Source organism: Lepus europaeus, chromosome 15 (genome assembly GCF_033115175.1).
Source record: "Lepus europaeus isolate LE1 chromosome 15, mLepTim1.pri, whole genome shotgun sequence".
NCBI lineage: Eukaryota > Metazoa > Chordata > Mammalia > Lagomorpha > Leporidae > Lepus > Lepus europaeus.
The window spans coordinates 57450394-57473852 of NC_084841.1; the positions used below are offsets into that span (position 1 = coordinate 57450394).

General features: G+C 46.7%; 1 protein-coding gene across 1 annotated transcript in view; it reads left to right on the forward strand.

Moving 5' to 3' along the window:
* MCCC2 (methylcrotonyl-CoA carboxylase subunit 2) overlaps positions 1-17654 on the forward strand; it is a 76302-nt gene extending 58648 nt beyond the window's left edge. Inside the window, exons 11-17 of the mRNA XM_062212224.1 lie at positions 565-637; positions 4947-5023; positions 8762-8828; positions 11477-11633; positions 12405-12519; positions 13319-13404; positions 17428-17654. Coding sequence (XP_062068208.1) covers positions 565-637; positions 4947-5023; positions 8762-8828; positions 11477-11633; positions 12405-12519; positions 13319-13404; positions 17428-17545 — 693 coding nt within the window. The 3' untranslated portion in view covers positions 17546-17654. The remainder of the gene's footprint in view (positions 1-564; positions 638-4946; positions 5024-8761; positions 8829-11476; positions 11634-12404; positions 12520-13318; positions 13405-17427) is intronic.
* Positions 17655-23459: the final 5805 nt, after the last annotated feature.

Here is a 23459-nt window from a genome sequence, read left to right on the forward strand (position 1 = left end):
GGAGTCAGCTGGCTCTTCGTCTCGGCATTATTTTCTTAGATTCTTTCTACTGTGGGGTTCATCCTCTCCTCACAGCCAATCTCCTTCTTTCCAGAAATGAGACTAAGGCTCATAGGGGCTAAATGACTTGCTGTGGGACATACACATCCTATATGATATCTTAGGATATCTTCTGATTGCAAGCCCTGGCTGGCCCTGCTTTCTGATGGATCCCTGGGCCTCCACCAAGACGCTCCAACTGTCCCTGCAACTCTGAGTGTAGCAGTCAGCCCAGGGTGCTGGTGACTTATCCTGTGGCATGACAGTACCTGCACTGACATGTGTTCTCTGTGACATGTGCAACATGATGCTACTGCTTTTATAGTCAAGTGTAAAATCATAGCCCAGAGTGACTGTGGGGCATTAGCCACACACATCAAGTGAAAGTCTAGTGAGATTTTCTGGGTAAACTTTGTGAAAGTGACAACTTCTGTGCAATTTTTTTTTTCCTTATAGATATAACTTTAATGCAAAAAAATTGATTGTAATATAATTTCTCAGGGTTATTGTTATTTTTCCTCTTAGGTCATTGCTAGAATCGTGGATGGCAGCAGATTCAACGAGTTCAAAGCCTTGTATGGAGACACATTAGTTACAGGTATAGAAGTGCAGAACTGAAAATAGGAACATTTTCTGCTGCTTTGAAAATAAATGGTCTCTTGTCCCATGGCTTTGGTACACTTGGCGGGGGCTGTATGATTGAGGGCAGTGCAAATTTGTGCGTCAGGTTTCCAAAGGAGCTGTTTCATGAAGATCGCTTGTAGCTAAGTGGCTTTGTGGATCCAGAATTTAATGTGGTGGGGGACAGATGCAGTGTGTACGCCTTCATCTGTGGCTCTGGGGCATTGTCTGAATAAAAAGGTTCATATAATAAAATGAGCAGAACAGATTTGTGTTCTTTTTCTCTAGGTAGCTGTAATTACTTTGAAAATCTCAGCACTGCCTTCTTCACTTAGTCTCTGATGTAACTAGGAGATTGTACGTGTTGCTTAGTTTCCTGGAAGCATGAAAAGTGAGGTAAACCTTCTTGCTGCCCCTGTCTACAGAGAGTGCCTGCACACTGCCTCTGCCTTAAGCTGCTGCGTGCAAGAACTGGATTGAGAATATAGGACAGTGCACCACGTCTGCAAAAAACAAAATGATGCTTGTAATTCTGTCATCTCAAGTGTTCAGTTTGTAAGCCTGTGGAGAAAAAGATTTGAAGCAGAGGCTAGACCTATACTAATCTATCTTGGAAAAAAAGCAGGGCAAATTTCATGGTTTTCCTTGGTTCTGAAAAGCTTGACAGTGTAATGGTTAATCTGAAGATAACACATCAGAGCAGGGGAAAAGGTAGCTGCAGAAATCCCAATTGCAAATGTAGGTTGAGGCTTAAGGATAAGTCACGGTTCCTTCTAGTTAGATTTGTGAGCAGGAGAAGGTTCATACTGGGAGTGCAATTTATGTTTTTGTATTTAGGTGTTTAAGTGATTAAGAGCTTTTGGCTTGATATATAGACAGGATTTGTTCCCAGATAGTCCAGGATGTAACCCTCACTGTGTAGCAGTCTCACACAGGGTGACACTGTCTCTGCTTTCTCTAAAGATGGATGGGCTGTCCTTGTCATCCACTTTGCGTCTTTGCCCTGTGTTTGCTAAAAGACTTGTGGTACCCTTGCCCCCTAGAATACCAGCGACACAGCCAGCGTCCTCCATCTCTTGGCTGTACTAGAATGCAAATAAGGTTGGGAGAAGGAGAGGGGAGTGAAAAGGGGAATGAGAAGGTGACTGGGGATAACAGGAGGATGGGGGTCTTGAGAAGAAGGATGGGGCAGAGCAGAGAGTGGGAAGCACACAGGTGAGGGGGTGAGGGGAGAGCAGATTTTTCTGGGGCCCAGGTGTCTCCGGAAGTTCCTGGGTTCCACCCTGCCTCAGCACTTGCCGTAGGAAGGCCCTAGTAGTTTCTTGGCCATTTTGCTTCCCTGTTTGGAACTCATTTGGATCAGGCAGTTGGTAAAGGTCCACCCTCCTTGGTGTCCCCTAGTCGAGTGGGGGTGTGTGTCCCACTCAGCAAGCCCTGCTGTGCCTGGAGATTCTCAAGCAGGGCCAGCATGGGCGGAAGGTCTTGACAGTTGACTTAGGTCTGCTGGAGGTGGTGTGTCTGCACACCGGCGTCTTACTGGGGAGTCGTGTGCTAGATTCCCATCTCTTTGTGGAGTGAAGCAGCACTGAAGAGTGGAGTGCTAGACCTTTCTGGAAGCTTACCCCTCTCTGAATTGCTCTGCAAGTTCCAGTGCCAGTTAGGCTTTTGGCTGGAATTTTAGACGTGAAAGAGAAGGAGAAAGCTAGATGGCCATCACATTAGTGTTTTGCTTTTTCACATTGAATATGATGATTTCTTTTTTTAAATTTTTTTTATTTTTTATTTTTATTTTTTTGACAGGCAGAGTGGACAGTGAGAGAGAGAGACAGAGAGAAAGGTCTTCCTTTTGTCGTTAGTTCACCCTCCAATGGCCGGCGCGGCCGGCGCGCTGTGGCCGGTGCACCGCGCTGATCCGAAGGCAGGAGCCAGGTGCTTCTCCTGGTCTCCCATGGGGTGCAGGGCCCAAGGACTTGGGCCATCCTCCACTGCACTCCCGGGCCACAGCAGAGAGCTGGCCTAGAAGATGGGCAACCGGGACAGAATCCGGTGCCCCGACCGGGACTAGAACCCGGTATGCCGGCGCCACAGGTGGAGGATTAGCCTATTAAGCCGCGGCGCCAGCCAGAATATGATGATTTCTTATAATAATAAATCAAGACAAAGGCAGAGTAAAGATCAAAAATAAGTCTTTAAGAGGTCCGTGTTCTGGGGGACAGGCGTTTGGTACAGTGGCCAAGGCATTGCTAGCGAGGCCTTGGGGTCCAACTCCAGCTCTGCACTGCGTCCCAGCTTTCTGCTCATGCACACCCTGGGAGACAGCAGGTGATGGCTCAGTTACTTGGGTTCCTGCTGCCCATATGGGAGACCTGGATAGAGTTCCTGGCTCCTGACTTCAGCCTGGTCAAGCCCTGGCTGTTGGTGGGGCATCTGGGGAGTCAATCAGACGAGATCTCTCTCTCTCCCTTTCTCCGCTCCACCACCTTGGGTGTGTGTGTGTGTGTGTGTGTATGTGTGTCTTCCTTTCAAATAAAATAAATTAAAAAAAAATAAAGACAAAGTCAGTGCCCTGGCTTGTCAGTACGTTGGTGTTTTCTTACTTCTTCACTTGACCTCGGTGATGTGTCTGAGTATCTGGCAAGCACCAGGTCTATCTGCTGGAGACAGAATCCAGTTGCAGGGACTTGTGTAGCATGCTCTTTGTGACCCACTTTCCCAAGCCAGATGTGCTGGTTCTTGGGCTCTGGCACTGCCCCCATTTCTAGTTGGAGGTGGGCTTGTTGATGTCTCTCTGGCTGGTCAGGTTCTTCAGGTTGCAGAGCATCAGGCTCTGAAGTCACCTGTGGTATCTGCCTCACAAGACAGCAGTTCCCCGCCCTGCCTTGTTTCTCCCAAGTGTATGTGTGCAGGGCACATGTTTGGAGTGGTAGTGGAAGCCATGGTCAGATCCAAATGACATTTTTGGAAAGGAGAAACAAAGAGGTGTGAAAGGGGAGTGATTCATTCTTCTCGGCTGACCTGGATTTCTTACTTTATGGTCACCTCCAGGCTTGTATTTGTTTTTTAATTGCTTTTGCTAATTCAGCCTTTTTAGGGGTCTGTCATTATCACAGAATTTTCAGTTAAGCTGGCTGATAACTGTGGATGTTGGTCTACAATTTAAATGGTTGTATGCCTTTAGTTTGTTACATTTCAGAAGATCCCTAGTGGAAGGTGTTATGCCCAGTTTGATTGTCCCCAAAGACCACCAAGGAGCCGATACCGCTGTAAAACACATGAGAGTTTTATTGCAGGCCCGGGCCTGGACTCTCAACCATCACTGATGCAGTGGATTTGAATTGAGAGCTCCGACTCTTCAGTTAACAGGGTTTTTATAGGGTTTTCAGAGACATTCTATACATTATAGTACCATTTAGCAAATCATCTCATCCCTCGGGAAATTCAAAGAACATCTCTAAAAACTGATTAGTGCATCCAGTGGAGGGAATGGACCTAGTAAAGGTGGTTGGATGGCTTTGGGGTTGATGCCTTTTAAATTGATTGGCTAAAGTATAGGGTCTGAGCCACTAGGATGTACGTGCCAAACTGCAGGGTCTCAAGATGTTATCTATCACCTAAACTGCCTGAAAAGGCACCTGGAACTTTAGGTATTTCCCTGCTATCTGCTGATTGGCTGTTGCTAGGGGAGTTTATTGCAAGGGGAGTTCATTTATTTATTTTTAGGAGCTTCTGGCTCAGGGTTCAGGGTCTGGTCAGGCCTGAGTTACAATATGGAGGCCTATTTTAAAATAGCTGCACCTTGACCCAGGCTCAGGTCTATCAGTAGTACACAGTGGGCTCCCAGGTGTGTGTTAAATGAGTGAGTGGGTGACACTCAGTCAATCAGATGGGACAGTGTACGTGCACCGTGACTGTTACAAGATGCTGCCCCTCCAAACCCAGAATCCAGTACTAGAGGAGTGAGGAATTGTGACGTGAGTTGTTTTATAGCTTATCTATTAAAGTGTCATCTGATTTTCACTGGATATGAGTGAAACTGACACCTTTTCATTTGGTTACTGTTTATAGCCATTGCCTATATTCCTGCTGAACTAGGCATCTTCCTACATTTTACTTGTTGCGCTCTCTATTTAGTGCAGCATTAAGTCTTTGGCTGTAATATAAATTTAAAATGTTATCTCAAAAATAGAATAAATTGGATCTGAAATTAAAGAATGTGCAAATATGTCATTTTTGTTGTGAATTAAAAACCCTCTGACAAACATAAAACTTTTGAATTTTGTTTTGAGGATTTGCTCGGATTTTTGGATACCCAGTAGGAATCATTGGAAACAACGGAGTTCTCTTTTCTGAGTCTGCAAAAAAGGCAAGTATTGTTTATAATGCTTCAGGATTTTCTGTTGTAATTTAACACAAGTAACTTTGAAGGTCAAGCCATGAATTAAAGCTTTTTATTGCATAAAAGATTTAAAATGCTTCTCCAGGTGCCTGAGCAAACAGAATACTCTTTGCAGGTGTGTGCATGTGCATAATCTTTGTGACTTCAACATGGTGTCATTGATGGGCTATTGAAAAATGAGTGTCCTCGTCTTAGGACAGTTCTTGTGTGTGTATGTGTGTTAAAGATTTATTTATTTATTTGAAAGGCAGAGTTACAAAGACAGAGATATCTAGGTATCTTCCATCTGCAGGTGCACTCCCCGAATAGCTGCAATGGCTGGGGCTGGGCCAGGCTGAAGCCAGGAGCCTGGAACTCCATCTGGATCTACCATGTGAGGGACTCAAAGACCTGGACATTCTTCTGTTGCTTTCTCAGGCCATTAGTGGGGAGCTGGATTGGAAGAGGAGCAGCCTAGACTGGAACTGGCACCCATGTGGGATGCCAGAGTTGCAGATGGTGGCTTAACCCGCTACGCCACAACACTGGCTCCTAGGACAATTATTGGAAGGTACTTGAAGTATAGTTGCTATAGAGGACATGCACATGTATTTTTTTTTTTTAAGATTTATTTATTTATTTGAAAGGCAGAGTTTCAGAGAGAGAGAGGGACAAAGAAATTTTCCATCTGCTGTTTCACTCCCCAAATGGCCAAGTTGCTGGAACTGGGCCAGGATAAAGCCAGGAGCCTCATCTGTGTCTCCACAAGAGTACAGAGGCCCAAAGCACTTGGGCCATCCTCTGCTGCTTTCCCAGGCACATTATCAGAGAGCTGGATCAGAAGTGGAGCAGCTGGGACTTGAACTGGTGCCCATATGGGATGCCAGCATCACAGGCAGTGGCTTAGCCCTCTCTGCCACTATGCCAGCCTTGCATGTGCTTATGTTCTAAGAAGGTAGAGAGCAGTCGTCCTGAGAGTGCCTCATTCTCTTGTGCTCCGTGCACTGGCGAGGTTCCCAGGTCCTGTGCCCGTGGTTCTGAGGCGTGGTGTGTTCCCTCCTGTCGATCCCTTTGTCAGTTTAGCTTTATTCTGTTTTTATTTTTTAGAAATGGAAAAGTAGTGAGTCCTTGATACTGGAGCTCGGACTTTAAAGGGGGAGTTCTTGAATATTGTTCAACTTAGTGTTTGATTTCATACATCACTATCTCAGCTTTGCTGAAATTGGCATAAATGTAACTCATGTTCTTTGATAAAATGTTTCCTTAAGAAAAAAGATGACAGGCACTTAAGCTTTTCCAAGCCCCCTTTGGGGAGGCATTTTTCTTTGGTGAAACGTTCTGTCAATAAAATCGGCTTCTATAGCCTGCTATTCATTATTGTTCTCTCAAGTCACTTATGAAATGGAAACAATCAAGTAAAGATTAAAAAATAAAAATCACCCATGCCAGAAGTAACCCTTAGGAACATTTCATTTTGTTTCCTTAGTTTTTTCTTTTTTGAAAAACAAAACCAAACCCAAAGAGTGTATTGCCATCTATATAGAAAGAGGTTTTGCTTGTTTTCATTTACTAGTGTAGTGCGTGTTTCTCCAAATAGTAATTATTCCTGAAATAGTGACTTTTACTGTATATCTGATGTACTTATTGGAATGGAGGCAACATCTGACTGAGGTGGAACAAACTCCACCTGGTTTTATTTCTTGTCTGGGCACACATAAACCCTGGAGGGGTTGGGTCTGGCTCAGTCTGACATCTCATTTGTTGAAGTAAGCCCCAGAGGTCTGTGTGATTTCCTCATTCTTGTATACACAGTCTTATTAAGGTTGAGCAATTACTTGGCAATTTTCTACCTGCCAAGATCTTTCCAGCAGAGGTAATGGGAACTGCAAATAGAGAAAAACATAAAGAAAGTGGTTGATGAGAGTTTTCTTACTCACATGATCTTTAGAGAATAGGGAGGGAACAGTTACATTTTTGTACCATTATTATTTTTTAAAGAGTTATTTATTTATTTGAAAGGCAGAGTTACAAACAGAGAGGGAGACACGGAGAGAAAGAGAGAGCTCTTCCATCCACTTGTTCACTCCCCAAATGGCCATAATGGCTGGAGCTGGACTGGTCCAAAGCCAGGAGCCAGGAATTTCTTCCAGTGGGTGCAGGGGCCCAAGGTCTTGGGCTATCTTTCGCTGCTTTTTCCAGGCACATTAGCAGGCATCTGGAGTGGAAATGGAACAGCCAAGACTCAAACTGGAGCCCGTATGGGATGCTGGTCTTACCCACTACACCATAATGATGGTCCCCATTTTTGTACCATTAAATAATTTTCTAAGTTCAAGGTTAGAAGTACTGTTTACAAAGGTACTTCAAAAAGGTTGTGGAAAAATGGAATTAAAAGATCAGTCTATTTTGGGATTTAAACTTACACTTTAATTGCATTTTTCCATAACCTTTTTGAAGTATCCTCATTTGGGGAGTATGATGGTAAAATATACATATATATATGAGTTATATATATATGTATATGTTATCTATCTAGCTATATTTTTTAAAGATTTATTTATTTATTTGAAAGAGTTACAGAGAGAGGTAGAGACAGAGAGAGAGGTCTTCCATCCACTGGTTCACTCCCCAGATGGCCGCAATGGCCGGAGCTATGCTAATCTGAAGCCAGGAGCCAGGAGCTTCTTCCAGGTCTCCCAGGTGGGTGCAGGGGCCCAATGACTTGGACCATTTTCTACTGCTTTCCCAGCCCATAGCAGAGAGCTGGATCAGAAGTGGAGCAGCCAGGACTTGAACTGGTGCCCATATGGGATGCCGGCGCTTTAGGCCAGGGCTTTAACCCACTGTGCCACAGCGCCGGCCCCTATATATATATATATATATATATATATATATATATATATATATATATATATATTTAAAGATTTATTTCATTTATTTGAAAGGCAGAGAGACAGGTAGAGAGGGAGAGAGGAAGAGATCTTCCATCAGCTGGTTGGCCATGACCAACCATGGCTGGTCCAGGCTAACCCAGGGGCCTGTAAGTCCACTCAAGTCTCCCTTGTAGGTAACGGGGGCCCAGATATTTGTGCCATCCTCCACAGTTTTCCCAGGCATGTGAGCGGGGAGCTGGATGAGATGCAGAGCAGGCAGGACTCAGACCAGCACTCTGATATGGGATGCTGGCACCACAAGCGGTGATTTAACTTACTACACCACAATGCCAGCCCCTTGAAAGATATATTTGGTTATAATCTTGCTGCATGAGAGAATTTCAGATGGTCATCAGAATGTAAATGTCATCCTTGATATCCCAAAAGGACTTAGCATTCTGTCTTCTCCAAAGTGGTGAACTAGAGGATTGTCTTACAGCAAAGATCAGCATTCTCACTGACAGCACTTCTTCCCGTTCTCTGACTGAGCTTTCCCCTTCTGATGGGAATGTTAGCGACTGACTTCAGCCTCAGTGCAGTTGCCCTACAGCTACGAGCTTGTGATTCCACAGGTGATCGTGCAAAACAAGCAGAGCACGAACGCACAGTGACATCTGTCCTGTTGATAAGGGGGCAGCATTGTGCGATCACTGTTACTGTCCGTACAAGGTCAGACAGCCAAACAAACAGCGTCGTTTCCTGTCTTTGACCCAAGTTGTGGCACTCATAGGATGCGTGATGATCATAGAGTTGCTAACTCCCTTTTAAAGAGATTTCTGTTATTTACTTATAGGCTGCTCACTTCATCCAGCTATGCTGCCAAAGAAATACTCCCCTGCTGTTCCTTCAAAACATTACTGGTGAGAATCAGTTTGATTGTATTGAATCCAGAGCTGTGCAGACTTGAGTGGTCTGTGCAGGACAGCACAGCTGTAGACCCCTTCCCTCCCAGCAGACAGCTCTCCTGAGTGCTCTTCCCAGGATCTCTTCCAGGGTGTGCACACTTTTCTTTGTGAATGTTAAGTATCTTGAGGCCATTACGCACATTTCCTAAGTGAAGCAATTTCTGAGTTATGTTAATCGTAAGCATTCAAATGGCCTCTCTCCTCCCCACACATTCAGAAAGCAGCAGCTTTCTCTGCCAGAGGTGGTATCTGGTCCACCGGTTCTTCCCCAATGCCTCATTCCCCCTGGAGGGTTTCAAGCAAGTGTTCTGGCCTTCCCCTTTCTTTATCTTTTGTTGCACAGTTACCTGGAGCAAAATATTTTCAAAATGGGCACATATGTCCTGGGCCAAAATCATGGGATTTCAATTTTACCTCCAAAGAGTTTTGTCAGCTCTCTGGACTTTGTGTTCCACGGATATCTGCACACAGTGGATGAAATGATTTTTGAAGTCTCTTTCAGTTCTAGGGTTCTGTTCTCCAGACAACTCTTCCATACTTGTCTTCTGTGCTTCTCCATGTGTTGCACAGGGCCTGCCATACAGGAGGCACTCATATGTTGGCTAGCAGAAAACTTCCTTTTCCCTTCAACCTTCTAAGGCGCAGCTTCGGAAGGAGAGGCTCTTACCTCTGTGGTGTTGGGATCAGGCAAGCCTTCCTGAGAAGAAAGGGTCCAGCCCCTGACAGTGCCTCGGGCTTTAAATAGGACTGTGAGGACTCCGCTTCCTCCCGTGCCAAGCTGAGGTTGGAGATCCTCGATTAGATGAGTTTGGAAGGAGTGATAACCAGACGGCAGCGCATGTAGAAGATGAAAAGGATTCCCAAGTCCAATCCAGGGACCTTCTTTTTTTTTTTTTGTCAGGCAGAGTGGACAATGAGAGAGAAAGAGAGAAAGGTCTTCCTTTTCCATTGGTTTACCCACCCAATGGCCACTGCAGCTGGTGCGCTGCAGCCGGCGCACCGCATCGATCCAAAGCCAGGAGCCAGGTGCTTCTCCTGGTCTCCTATGTGGGTGCAGGGCCCAAGGACTTGGGCCATCCTCCACTGCACTCCCGGGCCACAGCAGAGAGCTAGACTGGAAGAGGAGCAACTGGGACAGAATCCAGCGCCCCAACGGGGACTAGAACCTGGTGTGCCGGCGCCGCAGGTGGAGGATTAGCCTATTGAGCTGCGGCGCTGGTCAGGACCTTCTTTCTAATAATGATCCGTGGATTGTTAACCACCACTGAGTTCAGTGTTGTGCTTGGAAGTTCCCTGTGTTTTTGTTCTGTTTGCCTGTGTTGGAGGCAGCGAGCAGAGTTAAGTTCAGCCTTTGAGGGAGCTGTGAGATACCCATTTGGAGATGTGTGGTCGGCTCCTGGATGAATCTGTGCTATTCTTCTACTTCTTCTTCTTCTTTTTAATGATTTATTTATTTATTTGAATGGCAGACAGAGAGGCAGAGGCAGAGGCAGAGGCAGAGGGAGAAAGAGAGGTCTTCCATCCACTGATTCACTCCCCAGTTGGACTCAATGGCCGGAACTGAGCCGATCTGAAGCAGGAGCCAGGAACTTCTTCCGCGTCTCCCACATGGGTGCAGAGACCTAAGAACTTGGGCCATCTTCTACTGCTTTCCCAGCCCATAGCAGAGAGCTGGTTGGGAAGTGGGGCAGCCACTCAAACTGGTGCCCATATGGGATACTGGCATGGCAGGTGGCGGCCTTTCCTGCTATGCCACAGCACTGGGCCTGGTTCTGTGCTATTCTGAGGGCCGGCTGGGGAGGGTAATGGGAGGAGGCAGAGAGTGCCCTGTAGAGGTTGGTAGGGATAGTGCTGTCCTTCCTGTGGTGACCACAGTGAGTGCAGGTGCTCCCTAGGAGTTGTCAGGATTGAACTGGATGACCCAGTGCTGGAGATGTGCAAAACTACGGTACCCGCATGCAAGAAAGGCCTTTGTCAGAGACCCGCTCAGGGAGGGAGGCCAGTGAAGGCTGACTCGGTGTTTGTCAGGGGAAGAGGGACGAGCCCTCGCCCTGAGAGGCACAGGGACCGCAGGGCAGTGTTGGCAGGGGCTTGAGGAAGCAGAATGTCCCGCCATGACACTGAAGGACACGTCTTTCTAACCTCGCTACTGAGTCACTGGCGGGGACTCTGAGTGTCTCTATGAAACATTAATCTTCATTTCATCAAAGTTTAAAACTTTGCTTCTGAAGGAGCAGCCTGTGTTGCTAAACCAGGTCAGCGAATCCGGAAGCCCGCGGTCTGGCCTGGCAGTGACCGCGGCTTAGCTTCGTGTCACATTCTGTCATTGTCAAGTGCCCGCCCTGAGGACTTCGTGCAGGTAGATTGCATCCTTGTGCTGTTCAGTCATCTCTGGGTGCCTCCCGAGGAGCTCTTGGGAGAAAAGTTTAGAAGTTGTCAGAGGGAATTTTACTTTTAAAGCAAACTTTGTTGGGAGCGTGTTTCACGTATCGCTATTTGGTGAGGGTGAGAGACGGTCAGGCAAGCTGTGCTTCTGGTACCTGGGTGGGGCTGACTTCTCAACAACCCCATCACCCACAGGCCCTGTCTGTCCTTCCTCCTAGGGTTTATGGTCGGTAGAGACTATGAAGCAGAAGGAATTGCCAAGGACGGCGCCAAGATGGTGACTGCCGTAGCCTGCGCCAAAGTGCCCAAGATAACCGTCATCATTGGGGGATCCTACGGGGCTGGAAACTATGGGATGTGCGGCAGAGCTTATAGGTGGGTGGCTGAGAAGGAAACACACTTGAAGGGTAATCGTAACTGGTTGATTTCAGGTTTATGTAAAATACAGAACGACATTGATCTGTTCTGCTGTAATCTGTACCATCTTGCCAGGTGAAATTAATTCAATGTTCAGTGTAGTATTTGGGAGAATTCTACAGTGGGAGCCAGGAGATATCAGAAATGGCGGATAATGAAAATACGACCCATGAAGACTTGTGTCATGACAGTTAAGGGCTTGTCTTGTGAAAGGTTGCAGCCTTGTATAAATGTATAGGCTGGAAAAGAAGTAAGGCTGAAAGTCAGTGAAATGAACGTGTAGCACAGGAAGTTAGAAGGAAAACACTATATTAAATCCAAGGCAAACAGAAAGTACAGACAAGAAGCAGAAAGGTAGGAGAATCAGCACAGTCCCAGACGGGTTTGTTTGGAAAGGTTTAGCAAGCTTGAGGACCCCTCAGTGAAACTGCTCACTTTGGGCCAGTATCAGCAGTGAGAAACGGGGCGTGACCATGGGAGCAAAGGGATGTCACGAATGCTCTTAGGCCAGCGGCACCTGGAGACCCGGACAGTGCCACGTCGCACAGGCCTCACTGCTGGGGCCTGGAGTGGGTTCCCTGTGTCAGTGTTGCTTCTGAAAGCTCCGCAGATGGTGGCAGCGCAGCAGGAAGCAAGAACCGCTGGTTTAAAAGGCAGACAAGGACCTCCGCCCACCTCTCCGTGGTCCCCTGAATTAATTTGATCAGTTCCTCTTCTCTTTCTCCCCAGCCCTCGGTTTCTGTACATTTGGCCAAACGCTCGCATCTCGGTGATGGGAGGAGAGCAGGCAGCCAATGTGTTAGCCACCGTAACCAAGGACCAAAAGGCACGGGAAGGGAAGCAGGTAAATGGGTCTCTTCCCCTGGGGTTGGGCTTTGAGCTGTGAGTGCCTGGAGCGAAGGGGCGGGGCTCCCGGATGCCCTCTGGGTTCACTGGAGGGTGTCTGCCTTTGTTTAGAAGATGCTGACCTGGGAGTCGGTTCAGCAGTTTTGGCTGCTCACACATTTTCTGTCTCTCCCCCATCCCTTCCTCTATTTTGCCTTTGGATCCCTTGAGTGGGAGGGCTCAGTCCTCGAGACCTGAATAAAGCAGACTGAGAACGAGGCCGGGATGACAGGCCAGTCAGCACGTGGCTGTTGTTGACATGCAATTTTCTTAAAGATTTATTTTATTTATTTGAAAGGCAAAGTGACAGCAAGAGAGGGAGAGACAGATCTTCCATCTGCTGGTTCATTCCCTAAATGGTCACAATAGCCAAATATGGTCCAGGCTGAAGCCAGGAGCCTAGAACTCCATCTGGGTCTCTCACCTGGGTGACAGGGACCCAGTTAGTTGTGTTATCATTTGCTGCTTCTCCCAAGCGCATCAGCAGGGAGCTGGATCGGAAGCAGAGGGGCCGGGACTCGAATTGGCGCTCTGATTCGGGTGCCAGCATTGCAGGAGGCTATTTTACCTACTGTGCCACAACACCGGCCCCTAAAAATGAAGTCTCTTGCTGTCTGTGTGTCTGTTCAGGATTCTTCTGGTGTCCTGCATTGCTTTTTGGTTCTTGCCACTTGCAGCTGTTGCTGGGAGCACACAGCCTGTGGGCTTGTGGTCTGTTGTCCGCCCACAGCCCCTGACACTGGGCCCTTTTCTTCCAGTTCTCTAGTGCTGAAGAAGCTGCCCTGAAGGAGCCCATCATCAAGAGGTTTGAAGAGGAGGGAAACCCCTACTACTCCAGTGCAAGGTGGGAGCGGGAGCAGAGCTCACCTGCCGGCTGCATCGCGGCCGTCTGTAGGCCTGAGCGGGTGGGGTGGCGCGGCCCTCACAGGGAGCACCACTAGGGTTTGCACAAAAAGAGACTTTGCCTGCTGTCTCTTTTTGGTGGGAAATGCCGGCAGCCCCTCTGCCCAGCTTCCCTGCACTGCGGAGCCCCGGCCAGTGTGGGATTCGGCCCCTCCCCATGGGCCATCCCCAGTTCAGGTGTTGGGAGCCTGGCGGGCTTCCTGGGAGCTGGGAATCAGGTCACAGCCTCGGCTCTCACTCTCAGGAGTTGGCTCTGATTTGTGTTTAACAGTGCACACTCCTGTCCTACCCCTGTCTCTGACGGTTTTGTTGGCACCCCGATTAAGCACTAGTCTGAGTACTTACTGGCACTCGCTAGCAGTTTGTGCGTGTATTTAGAAGGTGATTGGTGATTGGTCACAGCTCAGGTCCCCGTGTCAGCTCCAGGTAGTTGCCAGACACTCCCTTGCAGCTGTTGGTTGTTTCTTACACCAACTACTTACTGCGTCTGGCCTAGCTGCAGCCTTGCCGGCCTGTGCTTCCGGACTTCTGAGCACCTGTAATGTTCTGGATGCATCCATGCTGTGTGTCTTTTCCCCATCCTTGGGCAGGTAGAAAAAAGACTGTAACCATCTGTGTCTTTTACAGTTAGGTTATGCTATACTCTGATTTCTCTCCAGATCGTATAAATCTTTCACCTTTTACAATTAGGTTATGCTGTGATGGATGCCATTTGCTGGTGAAGGCAAACTGGAGAGGAGGGAGAGAAGGGCAATCAGTCATTTGAGAGCATGCTTTATGGGGGGCCCTGCTCAGCACAGGGGCACCGCGACCGGGCATCCAGATTTGTAAGGGCGTACTTAGCCTGAATGTTCCAGTCTTGCTGTTTGGGATTGTTTTAAAAGCCTGTTTCTCTCCTTACCAAGTACACATTTTCACAAACACATTACAGGTATATTTTGTTGTGTGTCATGAATTCAATTAAGTGTGAAATATTTTAATCTTTGGGTCAGAAAGCAACATGTTCATCATTTTGCCATAAGGCAAGCAGACTTATGGAGTAGCCAGCAGAGGTAGAGAAGCTGAAGAAGTCCATGTAAGGTTTAAGACGAAGTCTGTATTGTGAGGTTACCTACAATTTTTGTCCACATACGATTTTTAAATTTTATTTATTTATTTATTTTTATTTAAAAGGCAGATGGAGCAGGAGGCAGAGAAACAGAAACAGATGCAGAAAAGAGATTTTTTTCCATCTACTCCCCAAATGCTTACAGCAGCCAGGGCTGGGCCAGGCAGAAGCCAGCGGCCTGGAACTCCATCCAGTCTTCGATGTGTTTGGCAGGGACCCAACATTTGAGACATTGCCCTCTGCATCCCAGGGTGTGCTTCAGCAGGGAGCTGGAGTTGGAAGCAGAGCCAAGAGTTGAAGCCAGACACTTCAGGATGGAATACAAGTGTCTCAAGTGACGAAACTCTGGCCCCTTGCATAGGATTTTGACTGAAATGCACAGGGACTGTTGGAATATTAAATTTGAAAAATAGCCTGTTTTGGGCAAGACATTATTAACTTGTTTTTCAGCCCTGGTTAAGATAAGTCATCTCTTGAGTAAGATTGCATCCTTTATTATTTTCTTACTAAAATTATTATTGTTTTGGGGATTACATTCAAGGCAGGAGATCATATGGGCCAAACAGGCTTATCTTTGGAAATTTATTTATTTATTTATTCTCAGAAATCTTGTATTTAAGGAATACAAACTTCATGCATTTCATAAATACAATTTTATATTTGGAAATTAATGTCAAAAGTCAGATTATTGGGAACTGGCACCATGGTGTAGCAGGTAAAGCCACTTCATGCAGTGCTGGCATCCCATATGGGCACTGGTTCAAGTCCCGGCTGCTTTACTTTCAATCCAGTTCCCTGCTAATGGCCTGGGAATGCACCGGAAGATGCCCAAGTGCTTGGGCCCCTGCTCCTCCCATGTGGGAGACCCAGATGAAGCTCTTGGCTCCTGGCTTCAGCCTGGCCCTGCCCTGGCCATTGTGGTCATCTGGGGAATGATTCAGATGAAAGATCTCTCTCTGTAACTCTGACTTTCAAATAAAAAAATAAATCTTTAAAAATCAAAATCAGGTTTTTTGTTAATTTGTAGATGAGTAAAACCTGCTTTTGAGTTAGTGGTTAGGAGATAGCATCTTTGAAAGATGCAAGGATTTTCTTTTTTTATTTTTTAACTATATTTGGTTTTTGTCCCCAGTTCCTTTTTTTTTTTTTTTTTAAAGATTTTATTTATTTATTTAAAAGGTAGAGTTACAGAGAGAGGGAGAGACAGAGAGAAAGGTCTTTCATCCACTGCTTCACTCCCCAAATTGGCTGGAGCTGGGCCCATCACAAGTGCAGGGGCCTAAGCACTTGGGCCATCTTCCACTGCCTTCCCAGACCACAGCAGAGAGCTGGATCAGAAGAGGAGCAGCTGGGACATGAACTGGTGTCCATATGGGATGCCGGTGTGCAGGTGGAGGCTTAGCCCACTACGCCACAGTGCCAGCCACAGGTGAAAGGATTTTCATGCCTTCCTCCAGTTTAGTACAGCTCAGCTTAATGATAAAACTCCTTGACCGGCGGCCTAATTAGGCTTGGACAGGGCTGGGGATGTGTCTTTTCAGAGAGCAGGGTTATCCGTCAGCTGTCCTGGGCCCTCTGGTGCTTATCCTAACCCTCTGTGTTACATAATCTGCAGTCAGCAGATTAGAACTTCTAGCCAGAGCTATCTTTTATTTTATTTATATAAAGGGAACAAGTTTTGTGTATTTCATATGATGAGCTGCCTTCTTAATGAGCATGGTTAACCAGCCCCTTCCTCCTTGTGCTGCAGGCTGGCGGGGGTTGGGGGAGGATGGGCCGTGCACCTGTCGCAGATTTCAAGGGTGACTTCCTTCTTATTGGCCCTTGATACTTTAGGGTCCCTATTATGAATATTTGATGAGCAGAGATTTGATTCATGTCTGCAGTGGAAGAATGGTTTAATAATTGATGCCATGTCCAGATATTGAAGGCAGATTGTTTAAAGAAAGCAAAAATGCCACCTACTAATAACCATTGAAAGTAATATTTCTTACTCATTTTTCAGATAAATACATCTTTAAAAAAGTTTCTTCTGAAAACAGTTTAAAGTTATGACTGCACTTGTCTTTTTGTGACAAAAAATATTTAAGTTTTTTAATTAATAAAATATACTGAATCTTATTTAGTAATTCATATAATTTCTTAAAAGTTTGGGGGAATTCACCTTTCCCAGTAAAAGACTCAGATTTTTTTTTAAAGAATTATTTGTTTGAAAGGCAGAGCAATATAGAGAGACGAGAGAAAGGAGCAGAGATCTTCCCGCCTCTGGTTCACTCTCCAGTGTCCCCAGCGCCCAGGAGCCCGTAGTTCCATCCTGGGGTCCCACATGGATGGCAGGGGCCCAACTACCTGGACCATCACTGCGGTTTTCTTAGGTGCATTAACAGGAAGTTGGATCAGAAGCAGAGCGGCGGGACTCGAAGTGGTGTTCTGATTTGGGATGCTGGCATTGCAAGTGGAGGCTTAGCCCTCTGACCTCAATGCTGGCCCCTGATTTGAGGTTATTACCTGGATCCTTATGTCTCCATATTACTGACAGAAATACAGCAGCTTGATTTGTACATTGTTCTGGACAAAAGAGGAACAGGAGAGTTTCTCCTGAAATAAGCAAAAATATTTGTAAGCCAGGGATCCCTTTGAGATACTGCGCAGTGAGCAGTTTGTAAAGCCTTCATCTTATGTGACATTCTGTGGTGGCTTGGGACAAAGGCTATGCTAATGTCTCCTTTTCCTCTCTGTGCCCTCTCTTGACCGTGCTGCACAGAGGTTGACCCGTGGATACATGTGTTACCTGGAGTATACAAGTGGTGGTTTGGTGGTAAATTCATCACAGCTCACATTGTGTTCTTTTGCCAGGCTCTGGGACGATGGCATTATTGATCCGGTCGACACCAGACTGGTCCTGGGTCTCAGCATTAGTGCCGCCCTCAACGCACCGATCCAGAAGTCTGAGTTTGGCATCTTCAGGATGTAACCGGAATATAAAATGTTTTCCACTGGACATGTACCAGAAATTAGCCATGTAATAGCTTCAAGATTTTACACTTTTTGAACATGTGGCTATTACAGTAAATTTTTTTTTTTAGCACAGTTCATTGTGCTTTTCTGCCTTAAAAAGATCAACAAGGACATCTATTTGGTGAATATTAATTCCTCTTAGGTTACTGAAATCAATTTTGCCACCCATAGAATGAAGAGAATAATTTCCGGTTGTCCTTTCTGCCCTACAAGCAGCACGAAAAGCTCTTTAATCTGTAAATGGTATAAATTACTGAAGTTATTTGTTGAAGTTGTATTTCCATTGCAACGATTGTGTCGCTGACTATGCCTGCTCTCACAGTCTTTTAAGACGCCTTCTATCACTTTCCCCTTCTGCCGCCATCCTGCTGCTTCCCAGACTGGTGGTGCTGTGCACTGTCTGCGCTCTGGGCTCTGTTAGCCTGTTCCCTCCTCACTCTGTTGCTCTCTGACTTCTTACACCAGTGGCTCTCTGAGGTCACCTTTGACCTCCGCGTTGCTGAAACTCGTGGGTTCCTTTTGACCGTGTGTGGCTTCGCTCCACAGCATTCAAGTCGGTTGGATGCTACCTCCCTGAAATGCTGTCCTTAGCTCTCCTGACCTAACACTCCAGGTGTTCTCCCAACCTCCTGGGCCACTTTGTTTCCTGTGTAGGCGCCTCTTCCTTTACTGATCCTTCTCTGTTTCATTATTTGCTTTGATTTTATTAGACATGAATACATTCTTAATAAAAGATAAAAATAACACAGAAGTGTCTCTTTGTCTTTTTTTGTTGTAGTAAGGTTTATGTATACATATATATAAAATGTACCATTTTAACCATTTTGCGTGTACAGCTCAGTGCATTAAGTATCCTCACACTGTTGTGTGGCCTTCACTGCCATCCGTCTCTGGAATTCACTCATCGTCCCTAACTGAAACTCCCCATCCATTTCACAGTAACTGCCGATTTTCCCTGCCTCCGGCCCCTGGCACAGTGCATGAGTTTCTCATGGCTTGATTCGTTTCCGTGAAGCCATTCCAGCCCCTCTGCTGGCTTCAGCTGCCATCAGAGTGCGGATGATTCCTGCACTGAGAGTTCTGAACACAGCCCTGCCTGTCTCCCAGGTCTCCCGTGCACGCCCCTGGGCGTCTTCGCGGAGCCGCGTACTCAGCCGTCAAGTCCTGCTGATTTTGCCTTCTAACTTTGAATGCTCTCAGCACCACAGGCCTTCGACACGGGCTGCCTGCCGCCAGCCTAGTCCAGGGAGCCCCTTGCTCTGGAGTTAGAGAAGTGCACCTGTGGCCATGCCACCCTCCCACTTAGAGCCCTTCATGGTTTCCCGTAGAAGTGCCAACCCCGAAAGCCCTCCGTGATCTGCTGGACTCCTTCTCCCAGTTCTTCGAGCCCACCGGATCCTCCCTTCCTTAGGGTCTCCAGTCCTCTCTGCTTGAACTGCTTTGCAGTCCCTTCTTCACTTTAACCCCCTGACTGAGAAATGTCTGCCACAGCCAGCAGTGGCTTAGCTTTTCTCTGGGTGCTCTTTACACTCTGCCACGACTTGGTATGACGCTGCCCGCGAGAGCAAGGGGCCTCCTGCTGACCCCATGTCTCCCGTGCCTGGTGCTTGTCAGTGCTCCAGTATTCGTTGAATGAGAGGGGGAAAAAAATCCATACTGTAATTGATGTCTTCAGACAACATAGCTTTACGATTAGGTGTTCGATTATGTGACCCAATACAACTGTCAGTGTTTTCTTAATAAAGTTAATATTTCAAACATTTGTGTGTGTTGTTCCATTGAGACTGCACTTCATATCAGAAAGTCAATTTTTTTTTTTTTTGGGGGGGGACATACAGAGAGAAGAGCACTGTCCTGCAGTCAGTCGCATTTTCAGGAGGAACACATTCTTTTTTTTTTTTTTTTTTTTTTTAGATTTATTTATTTATTTGGAAGAGTTACACAGAGAGAAGGAGAGGCTGAGAGAGGGAGAGAGGTCTTCCATCTGTTGGTTCACTCCTCAGTTGGCTGCAACGGCTGGAGCTGCACCAATCTGAAGCCAGAGCCAGGGGCTTTTGCCCTGTCTCCCATGCGGCTGCAGGGGCCCAAGAACTTGGGCCATCTTCTACTGCTTTCTCAGGCCATAGCAGAAAGCTGGATCATAATTGGATTAGCCAGGATGGATGCCCACATGGGATGCCAGCACTGCAGGTGGCGGCCTTACCTGCTTTGCCACAGCGCCGGAACCAGGAACACATTATTTTAAAATACTAGCTTATAGGCCGGTGCCACGGCTCAATAGGCTAATCCTCCGCCTGCGGCGCCAGCACACCAGGTTCTAGTCCCGGTCGGGGCGCCGGATTCTGTCCCTGTTGCCCCTCTTCCAGGCCAGCTCTCTGCTATGGCCCGGGAGTGCAGTGGAGAATGGCCCAAGTTAAGCCTCCCCCTGTAGCCCGGCTTCCAGTGTGGGTGCTGGTTTGTATCCCAGCTGCTCCACTTCTGATCCAGCTCTCTGCTATGGACTGGGAAAGCAGTGAAAGATGGACCAAGTGCTTTGGCCCTACACCCATATGGGGGACCTGGAAGAAGCTCCTGGCTTCTGGCTTCAGGTTGGCCAGCTCTGGCCATTGCAGCCATTAGGGGAGAGAACCAGTGGATGGAAGATCTCTCTCTGTCTTTCTCTCTCTCTCTGACTCTGCCTCTCAAATAAATAAATAAGTAAATCTTTAAAAAAAATAGGCCAGTTCTTAGTCTCTAGATTTGCCCCTCTCATTATGAAGGTAATTATTTCTGTTTGTCAGGTTTCAAGAAATATGTTTTCAGATTAGAATGTCTAGGGTCCGGCACTGTGATGTAGCAGGGTAAAACCTCTGCCTGCAGTGCTGGCATCCCATATGGGCGCTGGTTCAAGTCCCAGCTGCTCCACTTCCTACCCAGCTCTCTGTTATGGCCTGGGAAAGCAGTAGAAGACGGCCAAGTCCTTGGGCCCCGCACCCATGTGGGAGACCCAGAAGAAGCTCCTGGCTTCGGATCAGCCAAACTCCGGCAGTTGTGACCGCTGGGGGAGTGAGCCAGTGGACGGAAGACCTTTCTCTGTGCCTCGCCCCTCTGCAATTCTGCCTTTCAAATAAATAAATAAATGTTTGAAAAAATAAAAAGGATTTGTCTAAATAAAATGAGCTAGATTATTATAGCCTAGTATCATTTATAGTATTTCTCTAAAAATCTTACACATTTTAAGTACAAATGCAAGAGTACTTCAGAAGTTCATGGAAAAATGGAATTAGAAGGCAATTGGTGCAAAGAAATTTTCAAAGTCATGCATACCTTTTTCATAATAGCTATTTTTCATTAAATTAAAAAATTTAAATTTATTTGAAAGGCAGAAAGAGAAATATCTTCCATCTACTGGTTCACTCCCCAAATGCTTGCAACAGCCAAGGCTGGGCCAGATTGGAACCAGGAGGCTAGAACCCAATCCACATCTCCCACAGGGGTGGTAGTGACCCAAGTACTTGAACCATCATCTGCTGGCTCTCAGGGTACATGTTGGCAGGAAGCTGTGTCAGAAAAGGGGAAGTCAGGACTTAAACCAGGCACTCCCAGTATGGGTATGGGCATCCCAAGCAGGATTTTTTTTTTTTTTTTTTTAAGATTTATCTGTTTTACTTGAAAGAGTTACACAGAGAGAGGAGAGGCAGAGAGAGAGGTCCTCCATCTCCTGGTTTACTCCCCAGTTGGCCACAATGGCTGGAGCTGTGCTGATCAGAAGCCAGTAGCCAGGAGCTTCTTCTGGGTTTCCTACGTGGTTGCAGGGGCCCAAGCATGTGGGCCATCTTCTACTGCTTTCCCATGCCATAGCAGAGAGCTGGGAGCCACACAGTGCTGGCTCCCAACTTATTTTTAGCCAGTATTCCAGATACTTGTGTTGTAACTTTTAATACAGATTTCATCGTGATTGCAACCACATAATAAGAATGAGCATGATGGGGGCTTGTGCTGTGGCATAGCGGGTAAAGCCGCTGCCTGCAGTGCCGGCATCCCATATGGGCACCGGTTCGAATTCTGGCTGCTCCACTTCCAATCTAGCTCTCTGCTATGGCCTGGGAAAGCAGTAGAAGATGGCCCAAGTGCTTGGGCCCCTGCACTCACATATGTGACCGGGAAGAAGCTCCTGGCTTCGGATCAGGACATCTCCAGCTGTTGTGACCACTTGGGGAGTGAACCAGAGCAGATGGAAGACTTTCTCTTTCTCTGTCTCTAACTCTGCATTTCAAATAAATAACTAAATCTAAAAAAAATAAAAAATAAAAAAGAGTGGGCATGATGGTTTTACCTCTCACAGGCCCCTGCTGTTAGTTTTCTGAGATCAGTGTTTGAATATGTCTCAGGCTTTTCTTCACACAGGTGGCCCTAATCATCTCCACCCTCATCTCGCACAGGGGTGATGGGAACTCAAGCACTTGAGCCATCACCTGCTGCCTTCGAGGCGCGCGAGCAGGAAGCTGGGTGGGAAGTGGCGCGCTGGGGCTGTGAGACGGCATGCGGGCTGTTAGCCTGCTGCGCCGGGCCTGCCCCGTCAGCATTTTTCAAGCACAGCTCTGCTAATCACACTCCCATATTTATTTTTAGTGGGAAATTAGGAAGACAAAGTGAAGAAAATAAAGTAGAAAAAAAATCCTGTCCATAATCCTACCCCAAGAGAGAATTACTGCTGTTCATGTTTCCTTATGTACTCGTCTCTATCTGTAAGATTTTTTTTTTTCACAAAAAATGATGTGCTCTGTTGTTATTCTGTAATCTGCATTTTCACTTAAGATATTTTAAATACACTGATATGTTTCCAAGTCTTTTAATGTTTCTTCTGCAGTAATGTTGATGTCGCATGATATTAAATTGTATGGATGCCCTGTTTGACTTGACTTCTCTATTGTTGGACCCTTAGATTATTTCTGATTTCTTAGTATTATAAATAATGCTGCAATGGACATCCTTCAGTTTCTTTACATACCTGTGATTATTTACTTAGGATAAATTCCCAGTAGTGGAGTTGTTGTGTCAAAAAGTATATAGACTTTTTTTTAATTTAGTAAATATAAATTTCCAAAATACAGTTTATGGATTACAATGGCTTCCCCCCCTCATAATTATAGACTTTTTTAAAAGATGTACTTATTTATTTGAAAGTTTGAATTTCAGAGAGTGGGAGAGACACACAGAGAGAGATACCTTCCTTTTTTTTTTTTTTTTGACAGGCAGAGTGGATAATAAGAGAGAAAGAGAGAAAGGTCTTCCTTTTCCGTTGGTTCATCCCCATGGCTGCTGCAGCCGGTGCACCACGCTGATCTGAAGCCAGGAGCCAGGTACTTCTCCTGGTCTCCCATGCGGGCCCAAGCACTTGGGCTGTCCTCCACTGCCCTCCCGGGCCACAGCAGAGAGCTGGACTGGAAGAGGAGCAACCGGGACTAGAACCCAGTGTGCCGGCGCCACAGGTGGAGGATTAGCCAAGTGAGCCACGGCACCGGCCGAGAGATACCTTCTAACCATTGTTTCACTCCCCAAATGGCTGTAAAGACAGGACGGGGCCAGACCGAAGCCAAGAGCCAGGAGCTTCTTCCAGGTCTCCCACGTGGGTGCAGGGGTCCAAGGACTTGGGCCATCTTCTACTGCTTTCCCAGACCATAGCAGAGAGCTGGATGGGAAGTGGAGCAGCTGGGACTCAAACTGGCACCCATTTGGGATGCCAGCATTGCAGATGGCAGGTACTGCTGCACCATAGCGCTGGCCCCAAAGTGTACAGTCTTTGAAGACACGTTGCTAAGTTGTGCTCTATAAGGGTTCCTTTATGATACAAGTATTGCTCACTGGACGTAATGATGACCCTGGTGCTT